Source organism: Harpia harpyja, chromosome 11, assembly GCF_026419915.1.
Source record: "Harpia harpyja isolate bHarHar1 chromosome 11, bHarHar1 primary haplotype, whole genome shotgun sequence".
In the NCBI taxonomy this organism is placed as follows: domain Eukaryota; kingdom Metazoa; phylum Chordata; class Aves; order Accipitriformes; family Accipitridae; genus Harpia; species Harpia harpyja.
Window position 1 is genome coordinate 517,972 of NC_068950.1, and position 12,350 is coordinate 530,321.

At 52.0% G+C, this 12,350-nt stretch overlaps 1 protein-coding gene across 1 annotated transcript; it reads right to left on the reverse strand.

The window, feature by feature from the left end:
* Nucleotides 1-2,412: 2,412 nt before the first annotated feature.
* Nucleotides 2,413-12,110, reverse strand: RNF126 (ring finger protein 126). Its single transcript, XM_052801424.1, has 9 exons — nt 11,977-12,110; nt 8,625-8,683; nt 7,028-7,091; nt 6,250-6,491; nt 5,571-5,639; nt 5,416-5,485; nt 5,096-5,189; nt 3,937-4,052; nt 2,413-3,703 (listed from the first exon to the last, which is right to left on the reverse strand). Exons 1-9 carry the CDS (start codon nt 12,049-12,051, stop codon nt 3,554-3,556), a joined length of 939 nt encoding a protein of 312 aa, XP_052657384.1. The 5' UTR covers nt 12,052-12,110; the 3' UTR covers nt 2,413-3,553.
* Nucleotides 12,111-12,350: the final 240 nt, after the last annotated feature.

Consider the following 12,350-nt stretch of genomic DNA (forward strand, 5'->3'; position numbering starts at 1 on the left):
CCAAAACCTCACCCACAAGAAAACACAGCGACGGCTGTTCAGCGGCACAAAGGAGGCAGCAGGAAAAAGCAGCTGCCGGCGGAGGAGAGCCTGGACCCCGCACTAGCACCACAGGAAAGCACTCGCACGTGTGACCCACAGCCAGAGCAGCGCAGCTGCTCTGAGGGGGAGCATCCCCCGGGAGGTGCCAGGCTCTGTGCAAGGGGATGTGGCCCTGGAGTCCCAAAGGGACGAGGCAGAGGGGGACAAGGGCTTGAGAGGGTCCCTGGTGCTGGAGCAAGAGCCCGGTCACAGCCAAGTGTCCTGCTACAGCGTTGCAGTGGGCTCTGCAGGACGAGGTGCCGGGCAGCACTGCAGGAGCCAGCCCGGACCCTCGGGCAGATGCAGCCCTGGGGCTGCCCCTGGCTGGGAGGAGCTGGGACGCTGCTCCCCACTCATGTGCAGACCCTGAGCCAGGACATCATGAGCAGAAAGAACCAGACCCACTCTGGGGACCCATCCCCAGTGGGAGCACTTGGGCCACAGATGCCCACTCAAGTGGTGGTGCCTGATCCCTGCCCTGGATCAAGACCTGAAGCACAGGGGGGCATCCATCCCCCAGCCTCCCCAGGCTGCAGCCAGTGCCCCCAGGCTGGTCCTGCCCCCCCCACAAGCCCAGCTCCACTCCATCCTCCCCAGCAGAGATGGAGCCAGGAAGGAACCAGCTGGGAGGACCAGTCCCTTGCCTGGAGGGGAGCACGGCCAGAAATAGCACCCGTGCCTCGGCCTCCCGGCCAGGGCACGTTCCTGCGCCGCCCTCCGCACCCACTGCAGCGAGGCATCGCAGCCTGGTCACTTTGTCACGTCAGACGTGAGCGATGGCCTCAGCGAAAACCACCAAACTTGTTCCATTTCTTACCCAACCAGCTCCAAACGAGTCTGTGACAGGGAACAGCCACCGCGTTAACTGTGTGGTGGCTGCGGTGGGCACGGGCACCAGCACTGGCCGGGAGCAGCCATGTACCCACCACAGGCTTTGCTTCGCCCACTCAAAACCCAACCTGAGCACTGCTCACATGTGAGAAATCACCCCCCGAGCTCTGGAGGAGCTGGGAACCTCGTGCCGCAGCCAGCAGCTGAAACGCAGCAGGAGAAGGAAGGTTTTTCCAGGTCTCCCGGGCTGCGTTTCAGTGACTAAACAGCAAAGCCTTCCCTCCGTGCCAGCCCAGCTGATGGGCACATGCAGGCTCAGCCGGGGACCTTCCTGCTGCCACCCACCTCCTAAGCCCAGGATCCCGGTGGCAAAAGCTTCTGGCTCAACCTCTGGCGGAGGATGAGCTATTAACCCTGATATACCAGTCCTGAGATAAACCCTCGTCCCGCAGGCATCCGCCCGCTGAGATGAAAGGCGCCGCTGGGCTGCCCTGGCTGCACTGGCAAAGCCAAGGAGGAAAAACATTCCAGGAGAGTTGCTCAGCGCCGGCCGCGTGGCCTCGGCAGGCTTGGCAAAGGCTGTTGCCATCCACGCTGGGGACGTTTTCTCCAACAAACCTTCTCTTCTTGTATTCCAAAATGGCTCAAGAAACGCCAAACAAGGCGCCTGCTTTCCTCCTCCATGGGAGGCACGTCCCTTCCCAGAAAGGTCTCAGGAAGAAGGGCCAGGTCCTCAGGTGAGGCTGCTTTGAAAGACACCGAAGCTCTGCCGGGTACCAGGACCTTGAGTGCCCAGGGAGGAAGGCCAGCACCTTCCTCAGCCACTCCCAGCCCCCTCAGAGAGCCCCAAAAGCCAGAGAAGACACAGGGAGCCTCCCAAGCCACTGAACCCTCTGTCCATCCCCCCCTGGCAGCCCCCACAGGGGCAGGCTCCCCACCTACTGCTCTGGCATCTGCCACAGCAAGGTCCCGGCACGCAGCCTCTGGAGCGCACAGTGCCATCACCAACACCCGGTCAGCAGGTCGGGGAGACCCCCTGACTGCCCAAAGTCCCTGCAACAGAAAGGGGCATCAGTTGACATCTGTCCCGTGCCACCGGGACCAGCCATTCAGAGCCACGTGCCACCACCTTGCTCTGCCTGCCGGCTCTGCATCGGGCTGTGTCGCAAAAGCCCAAGCAGAGCAGAAACCTCACCCACCGCTGCCCACGCACGCTCCTCCAAGGACATCTCCTACCCCAGCGCGCAGCCCTGCCCTGTGCTCCTGACCCAGGCTCCTCTTGGAGCTGAGATTGTCCCAGAGATTGAGCGTCACAAGACCAAAACCGAAGGCCCTCGTCGAGAACACCAAGCAAACCCAGGTTTTTGCTCCTCTCGTGCCTCCCAGCCCAGGTGAGTGCGGACACAGGCAGCAGGTCAGTTACTGCCTGCTCCAGTCACATTCTTTTCATTCCCCAAGCTCCAGCTCTGTCGCAGAAACTGAGTCACAAACACACCTGGATATTTGTCTCTCTCTTCTTTTTTTAATCAGCTGTATTTTAAGTAGCTTTGAAATACATTTTTCTCCAAACTGTATTTCCTGTATGTTATTTGATCACAATGATATCTGGCTGGTCCTTGCTCTGATGCACACCCAGTCCTAATGTCGACACAGTGGAAAAGTCCGCTCAGGCTGAGAGAAGGGCAGGACTGCAACAGGGAGGTGTAAAAAATACAAAAGACCAGGCAAGGATGCTTTCAGTTGCAATCCTGCAGCCAACCGCTCAACAACCTGCAGGCTGGCAACACATGTACAGGTGCTGGTCATGTCGGAGTCTGGTACCCAAGGCTCATAGCACGCCTGTGCTCAGCACGCAGGAGGGCTCAGACAAGCCCAGCCTGCCCTGGGGTGAAATGGGATGGCTCAGCACAGCAGTCTCCGGAGAGCTTACCCTGTAGTTTTTCCTCAAATCATGCATAACATCTCGTTGAGCTGAAACGTCCATTTATTTAACAGCAGTAATAATTTAAAATTATAAAAACCCCTTTCAGTGTTGAGTATCAGAAGGGCGAGGTTACAAAGAAAAATAAATGGGACTTGAGATGGAGAAGGGAAGGATAATGGGGTCTATTTCAAGAGTTCATGTTTTCAGTGACAACTATTGGCCCTCCCCAGCTGGAGATCCTGGGAGGGAGGCAGTATCATTACGCTTTCATTTTAAAGACTTCAATCTCCAAAGCAGAAGAGATAGTATCCAAGGGGAGGAGGAGGAGCAAAAGAAATAAAGAAAGGAATCTCAAATTCAAAACCATACAAACAACCTTTCCATTCAGAATTGCAACCGCTAGCTCAGCACCTCGGATTTCCCATCTGTGGAGCGCAGCAGCCTTTCACTGCAATGGTTAAAAGTCCACGCGGCAAAGGGATGTTTTTATTAATAGACAGAGCTCTTTCCCCCCCATCACAGAACTTGAGGCTTCTCATCTCTGAAGGACCCAGAGTCTCCGTGTCTTCAGAACGCAAAAGGGAATTCTGGGGGCACTGCTTCCCCCTTGCTACCCTCCCCTCGCTCTGCTCTGGAAGCCCCTTTTGTTGTTACCTTGGCTGGGGAGGGAGGGAGGACAATGGACAGGGCCCCAGGGACAGAGGGTTAGATTAAGATTCATGAGTTGTTCGATGAATTTTCGTTACTTGGTGAGCTGGAGGAAGAGGAGGAGGAGGATGATGAGAAGTTCATCCCCGTGAGTCCTGGGGGGTTTGTGGCAGTGTTTTGTCCACTTAAGCTTTTCCGGCACACAGGACACGTGTCATGCTTTGGAGAGCAGACAAAAACAAAATAAGAAATATGGGAAACAGGATTAGAAACATGATACAGGAGCTGCACTCAAGGAAAAGGCTAGGATGACACTCCTTCCTCTGATCAAAGGCTGCTTGTGCTTAGGCCTCATCATGGAGGTATGAAAATATTTACAGAGGACAATAGCACCACCAGAAAAAACACCCAAGTGCGACAAAACCCAAGTCACCCACTCAGACGGCACTAACCTGTTCCAGCCAAGGGACTATACAGCTGTTGTGGAATAGGTGATTGCAAGGTAACTGTCGGACATTTTCACCAACTGTATAGTCTTCTTTACACACAGGACACTCTAACCCAGAATCTGTACCATAAAGGGAAAGCAAAACACAGCTAAACAATTGTCCTGGTTTTGGCTGGGACAGAGTTAATTTTCTTTCTAGTAGCTGGTATAGTGTTATGTTTTGGATTTAGTATGAGAATAATGTTGGTAACACACTGATGTTTTCAGCTGTTGCCAAGTGGTGTTTAAACAAACTCAAGGATTTTTCAGCTTCTCATGCCCAGCCAGCAATAAGGCTGGAGGGGCACAAGAAATTGGGAGCAGACACAGCCAGGACAGCTGACCCAAAGTGGCCAAAGGAATATTCCGTACCATCATGCCCAGTATATAAACTGGGGGGGGGGGGGGGGGGGGGCGGGCACAGATCACTGCTTGGGAACTAACTGGGCAATGGTCAGTAAGTGGTGAGCAATTGCATTGTGCATCACTTGTTTTGTATATTCCAATTCTTTTATTATTATTATTGTCATTTTATTATTGTTATTATCATTATTATTTTCTTCCTTTCTGTCCTATTAAACTGTTCTTATCTCAACCCACGAGTTTTACTTTTTTTCCCTTATTCTCTCCCCCATCACACTGGGTCAGGGGAAGGGAGCAAGTGGCTGCACGGTGCTTTGTTGCTGGCTGGGGTTAAACCAAGACAGCAATAAAGGAGAGAAGGACACTCAAAGCACCTGACTTGGGATCCCATCACCTTTTCCCCTTCCCCTCACAGCTGCTTCATCCCTGCAGAGAGGAAAGCTTGTGACTCTGCAGTTCCTACCACCATCACTCCACCTCTCATTGCCCTGGGTTTGCTTCATTGTTCCCTTCTGCTTTTTCATCTCTATCCACACTGAACTTTTCAGAACAGTTTGCCTCCCCAGGGCAAATCCATCCAGTCTACACTGCTCTTTTTTTTTGTGTGCAAGTATAACAGAGCAGTACTTCAGCGTTCTCCCCTCTTTGAAATGTCTTAGGCCTTGAAGGTACCAGCAGACAAAATTAAAATCCCAAGAAAACGTTAAACAGAACTTTCACAGAGCTCTTTGTGATTGATTCCCTGGAGGAGATATACATACCTACGTGTTCCTGTGCGATTTGTATAGTGGGGAGGGCCTGGATCTTTTCTTTGTCTGCTGGCGGCGGTCCAGTGTTTTCAAACTGATTTAGTAACTGAAAAAACAATAGGCCACAGAAGGCAGAAGGAAGATGTGAGCTCAGCAGCACACAGAATCTGTTCATTTATTGAACCAGGGCACTTGAACCCTGCACCACCTGCGCTGCGGACCTTGTCTCCCATTTCTGCACCTTCAGTGGCCCCCCAACATCACAACAGGTCCTGGCAATTTTGCAGCACTGCACACGAGGACAGGAGACCCCACTGTAACACCAATTTTACCTGTGTAATAATTGCATCCAAGCCGTTGGCACCCCATGCGTAGTCCATTGGATTTGAATGCAAGACTCCCCTTTAAGAACAAGCACAACAATTAAATTTGGCTGGGAGTACGAACACCACCACTGTCAGAAGGAACAGTACATCTTCCAACTCACCAAGGACCTAGTCCTAGGTTTGGTATTGTGGTAGGTGCAATAATTCCGTTGACCAGCTGCTGGATAATTCTGAAAGACAAGAAAACCAGGATTATGTAAGAATTAGTGTCTGCTAGCTCCCAGCCCAGAAACCTGACATAGAATGAGCGGCTAAATACTGTCACATCATCAGGGGGAAAAGGAAAAATATCCTGTAGCAATTGCAACTGCATCTTATGAACTGATTATTCATTGATAAAGAGAAGTTTCAATATTTTATTTGTAAGGGGACAATTTCTGAGATGATGGCAAGTGGCTCTCCAGGATGCAGCTAAAGAAACATTAGTCATGCTGTCCAGTGTTTTCTCTCGTCTCCCCTCACACCAACTACAACATTTTGGCAATAGCTGGTAACAACCAGGGAATGCGTTCTCATTGCAGGTTTAACAGTCAAAACTCCCAGCCGCAGCTTGCCAACAGCTGCAGGCCCAGCTGAAGCCTGAGCATCCAGCAGTGTGAGTTCTCAGGGGCAAAGCCAGGCACCTACAGAAGAGTCACACTGCAGAGCTGTGCTCAGGAGCGGTCTTTAAGAGACTGCTCCTCAAACTGACGAGAACAAGGGACAGGCTGATTTTCAGCTAACTCTCATCAGTGAAAAATAACAGGACTTCCTCCACAAGAACCTGGCAGTTGTTCTCACCCTTCTAGTGTGGGAACTCCCTCGTGCCTGCCAGCGGCACGGCGTGTGGCGAGACGGGCTCGGGGCTGCCTTGCACCGTATCGATGCCGAGACTGATGCTCTCGCTCCCTCCGGTTCTCAGAGTCCCTGTTGTCTTCTGACTGCACATTGGACCCAAACGGAAACTCAAAGCTGTCATCAAAGATCCCAAAGGCAAATTGGCCATAGCCCTGTGGCAAGGTGAATAAGTGCTGATCCACATTCTGCGAGGGAGAGAATTCAGAGAACAGATTGTAATGAGGAGAGAAACAGCTCTTAGCTTTCACGCGTGGTATTTCACCAGCCTTCCAACAAAAACTAGTCTCTTCAGATCCCCAGCAACTTGGCCAACAGAGGTGGATCAGTGCACTCTCAGAAGCAGGTTAGTGAGGAACAGACACAGACTGAAACTATATATGAAGGTAAGAAATAACTACAGCTTCCCTGGTTTCTCTTTAGCTGCTGCATGGAACTGCTGCCTTTTAAGCTAAGGCTACTGCATAGCAACACACCCAGACAGCTCACTAAATCCCAGCTTAGCCCCCTCACAACAAGAATAAGCTACAAGCGATGGTCCTATTAAAAACACGCAGTAAAAATACAACATGCAGAGATTTCAGGAGCAGCATGCAGATGATATTAATACCTCCTTTCGCAAATTTTGTCATAATCCAGGGAACATTTAAACAACGTACTAATGGAAAAATACTTTAATTCAATGGCAAAGCAGAAATTGTTGGGAAAGAGAGAGAGGACTTACCTCAAAAGGATGCCTGCTCTGATCGCTGGCTGACATAGAGGAGCCGGTCTCATTGTCAGCATTCCTGTGAAGAATGAAGAGCACTGGTAAGCCTCAGAAGCGTGCTACAAAAAGATTTTCCCAGTGGAGGGGAGCAAGGGACATGAGTCTAACAGGAAAAGCAGACACCACAGCTGCTCGGTAACAGCACACAGAAAGCGACCGATTCATTTTTGTGCAGAGGTAGAGGTCGAAGGGATCTCAGAGGTCTGCTCACCTTCCCTTCCCTTCCGCCCCAGGGCAGGGTCAGCTCCCTAGAGCAACTAGTCTGCCCTCAGCTGCTGAGTTTCTAAATGTCCGTATCAATTTTCATTTTTCCCTCCCTGCAACCTTCATTTTCTCACATCTTCACCCATCTCTCCCTACCCTTTTAGATTCTGATTTCATGAAGCTACACAGAAGTGACTGAACCATAATGTCAAGCAAGGATTCCCTGCACAATTCACCTCAAACAAAGCAGCTAATCCTCTGGAGCACCAGGAAGAGAAGACTTAAGGTACAAACCCTGGTCGCTATGACCCAAACATGCTTAAGTCTAATCTTGAATCAAAGGAACTTCTCTATTGCAGAGGCATGTGACCAAACGGGACAGATTATTAGGAAAACTCTTAATGCTGTTAGGCTTCTGCTTTTAGAGAGCTGCAGAAACATTTTCTGCTCAGTATCCAGGTCTACGCTGTGACATTCACAGTACCAAAAAACTAAGGTTCAGCGATTACACGACTGTCCCAAGGTCACAGCAAATCACCAATACAGTTAGGATTAGTCAGGATTGATTTTCAGCCTCTAAGGTTGGTGTAGTCTGACCAAACCTCACCTTGTCAGTATACAAAGCTCAGTCTGTAAAGACCACCTCTCTCAGTGGGCAGCAACACACATCTGGCACACCCCCCACGGAGCTCAGTGTGCCCTTGCACTGAACGCCTGCCAGCCTGCCTGCACACTGCCTGTCCCAAAGCCAGTCACAGCCAAGGTCCAGCAAATGTGTCCGAAACATTTTAAGACATTTCTCCTACTCTTGCTTGTTCTGAGACTGCCAGAGAGCAGTCCCACTACTGAGTCAGCAGTAAAGCACGTGAATGCAGATCTCAGCTGCTCCAGTGCAGAGTCCAAAGTCTCAGTCAAAATGTTTCATTGTTCATACTCTAAACTAAGTTATTAAATTATACGCTGAAGCATACGTACGCTCTCCATTCCGCAGATTCCTCTCTCAGAGGGTTATCTCTACCCTGATGACTCAAACCAGTTCAGAGCTACCACATCCCATATGGAAAGCCTCTCTACCACGTTTTTTCATTTGTTTTAAATCAACCCATTCCTCCCCTGCCCTTTACCAGCAACGTATGACACTCAGCATTCCCATGGCTGATTTACCTGTAGATGCAAACTATGCAAATTAAGCACTCTCTACCCATAGTGAGGAAAGATGAGCCAAATACTGGGCAGAAGTAGTAAAAATTGTATATTCGGTATCCAGTGTTGCCTTTTAACTAGAAAAAGGAAAAGAGCAAAGCAGACTGAGTTCATTCCAGCAACAGCCTTTGGGGCAGCACATTACCTTGGCTCTTCAGGAAGTTCTTCAATAAAACCAGATTCACACCGTGGGCAAATATAGTCCTATGGGAGAAGAAATACTGAATGAGAATATAAGTGGTACGTAAAAGCTGCAAAGAGTGCCTTCAGTGTGATGGGGTGGAAGAGTCCTGCAGCCCATCGTCCCAAACGCATGCCACGATGACAAGAGTCAAAAAGACCCCAAACCACCGATATCTGCCTTCACCAGACTAGTGAGGCAAATTGTTAAGCTTGAGTCTGTTTGGAACTTGGCTTTAGAAAAGATTTGGATAACACTAACTAATCCCCAGTAGAGACAAAGCATTAGATAACATCTGATGTAGTTCTGGGTGAAGTGAAAGCAAAACCACTGGCCTTCCCAGAAGAGCAGCACTCAAACACTAGTTTTTAAATAGCTGTGTGTTTTGGGGGCCTTCCCCTGCCCCCCTCAAGGGACCAAACTGTCCTAATGAAAGAAACAAGGAGGGAATTGCAGCACAGGCTAATCACAGTGTCACTGTCACTTAGGAAGGGCCGAATGGAAAGCTGTTACTAATGTAGTCTGGGGTTCACACCACACAGAGGTCAAGGAGACACAAGAGGGTCATTCTGCAACACACAATACCAGAATTTTACACTCCCACGCTCAACACTCATTACAGAAAGCTACTGCCACCCTGGTAGCCTTTAACACTGAAGACTGAATATGTTGGAACAAACAGCCTGTGCATGTAGAAGCAGGACTCCTCAGGAGTTTGCGACAGTCACTTTTCCTCACAATTCCTGGTGTTAGTGAAGAATTTATACTCCACAACCATACTGTTGTAGCGAGCAGCAGCCCAGCACTCTTAAGATCCTGAAAGGAAATTACTTCACTCTTCAGCACTCAAGAAGAAGCAGTGCCACGCAGCACTGCCGAGTCAGAAGAGGAAGTGACAGACCCCGTACCTAACCCCAACCACGGCCGAGGCGGAACAGCCACTGCGGGCAAACACAACCGCTCAAAACCCCGCGCTGGCAAAGCCATGCTCACCATGGAAGAAATTTAAGAGCTTCTAAAAATAATGCTACTTCCCTTTACTACTGCTACATTTGAATTGGCACAGGCCCTTACACAAAGTCAAGGGACTCCCCAAAAAAGAGGACGCCAGCCACGTGGGTTTGCTCTGATAAGACGTCTGGGATCGCTCCTCCAGCCACCGCAGAAAAACCCGATAAGGCCCAAGCACAAGGCAGCAACGCCAGTGATCCACTCAACGCTGCCCCTGCCTGCCCAGCAAGATAAGGAAGCAGCAAACACCAAGACCTAGAAACAGACTCAAGAGAAGTTGCTGCTCCCTCTTCTGTGCAGGACTCTTTAGATTTGAGATTGTGAAACAAGTAGGTCTACGCAATTTACACAACGTTTGATTTCAAGAACGTTTCTACACCATCCAAATTCTTCTCAAAGTTGGTTACCAGCACACGGGCACTCCCATGTCCATCATGGAAAATCAGATCAATTGCCTCTGCCTTTGAAACACCCCCTCCCTGTTTTACTTTCCATCAATATGGCAGTGGGGTAAATTATCACAGTAGCCACACTCAAGAGCAGCGAGCAACTTACTCCTCTCAACTCTCCTATTTCAGGGAGGCTTTTTTGCGTGTGTGCTTACAGACAACTTTGAACACAGGGATCAGCAAATTCCTCTGCAGCTGGAACAGCACAAACGTCAAAGTTTGTTGTTTCTCAGGCTGTTTGAATTGCTCCTTTTGCAGCATATGCTACGGTATCTCCAGTAGCTCGGTCTGCAAACAGTAAGTGAAACCGAATGAACTTGGACCCCCAAAACAAGTTCATTAACTAGCAATTAACTAGACCTGAATCAACAAAAGCCCTTGTCCACTCCCTACCACAGTTCAGTGCGTTCACTGCCAGATGTGCTCTGCTGGCACAAGCCCAACACGGGGTGTTTAAACAAAAAATAAACAACTGATATTTCTAGGTTACAACCTTCAGCTCCTGAGCCACTTTCTCCAGCCTGTCTACATATTTACCAGGAGCATTATCAAGAGTTTTGTCCTCACACTTAAATACAACCTGGGAGCTTTACCGGCAGGTCCAACGGAGAGGGCGAAAGGACAAACAGCGCGCCACAAAACCAAACTGACAGCTAAGCCTAATCAACCATGGCAGAGAGACACCAATGCTCGCAATCGGGTGACTTTTAAAATGCAATAAACGGTAACAAAAAGCAATGCCTTATTCTGACAAGATGCTGTGAAAAGTTTCAGGACAAAGAGAGACTGGCAGGATTCCCCGAATCGAATTTAACGTCTTGCAACATTTGGCAGGTGACCAACAGAAAATCTAGCTGTGACCCACCACAATGGTTTAGCCAATTCCTTTCCAACAGCCAACGCTCCTTTTCTACCCACACCAGGAAAATATGACTCCTCACAAGCAGGGGTTTTACTCTACGATTAAAGCACATCTGCTCCTGCACTGCACCTAGTCTACAAAGCACTTCTGCGTTAGTGAGTGGAAACAGCGTGTGCATATCGTTCGTGTGCTTGCCTACGCCTTAGATATTATCACCCGTGAAGCTTTTCTCATTTAAATCCTACTGAAAGAGGAAAAAAAAAAAACAAACCACAAGAGACCCCCCCCCTCGTTACCCCAGGGAGCTTCTGTTCGCTCGGGACAAAGCAGCGGGGGGGTATCGCTGCCCCAGCCCAGGCGTGTCTCACCCCTTCAGCCGGCTGGAGACGGTGGGGGGGAGTCGGCGAGGAGAGCCCGGGGAAGGGCTGCTGCAGGCCGGGACCACCGCCCCCACCCCCGCCCGGAGGCAGGGCCCCTCGGGGGGCTCCCCCCTCTCCTCCCCGCCCGGCTGGAGCACCCCAAGGGCCGCGGCCCCGCAGACAGCCGCGCTGGGACCCCCCCCCCCCCCGCGGGCAGCCCCCGCCCGAGCCGACAGCCCCCTCCCGCCGCACCGCCCCCGCCACACCCGGCGCTGGCTCCGCCAGCTGCTTCCCCTCGACCCGGGGTCGCCCCGTTTCGCCCCCCCCCCCCCAGCCCCCATTCCCTTGCACCGGAGCCCCCCCAGCCCCTCCTAACGCCCCCCCCCCAACCCCAACGGCCACAGGCAGGACCGCCCGCCCCCCCCCCCGCATCCCGCTCCCCACCCCGATCCCCCCCCTCGGCTCTCCCCGCCCTGACGGCCCGACCCCCTCCATTCCCCGAACCCCCCCCCGGGCCGCCTCAGGCCTCACCCCCACGTGCCCGACCCGCCGGGGACACCCCCACCCGCCCTGGCCCACGCCCCCGGCTCCCCCACCCCGCACCGGACAGCGGCCGGACCCCCACCCCCGCTCACGGGCAGGCGCGGGGCGATCTCGGCCGAGCAGCAGTGGCAGAAGAACCGTCCCGGCTGCGGTGAAGCCTCCGCCATCTTCCCACCATCCTTTCCCCCCCGCCCCTTCCCTACCCCGCCTCACCCCGCCCCGCCCAGCGACGCGCGGCGGAGGACGACGGCGGCCGAATGGGAACAAAAAGAAAAAAAAAAAAAAAAAGCGGGTGAGGCGGTAAGGGGTGGGGAGAAAGCGCTCCGGGGAGGCGGGGCAGAGGGCGGGGCTTAGGGAGGGGGCGGGGCCGCCCTTGAGTCTGGGGGCGACGGGGGTGAGGGACGGAGGGGGGCCTCGAAATCGGGCCCTCACTCCCGTCCCCCTTCTATTCCCTTAGGGCTGTGGG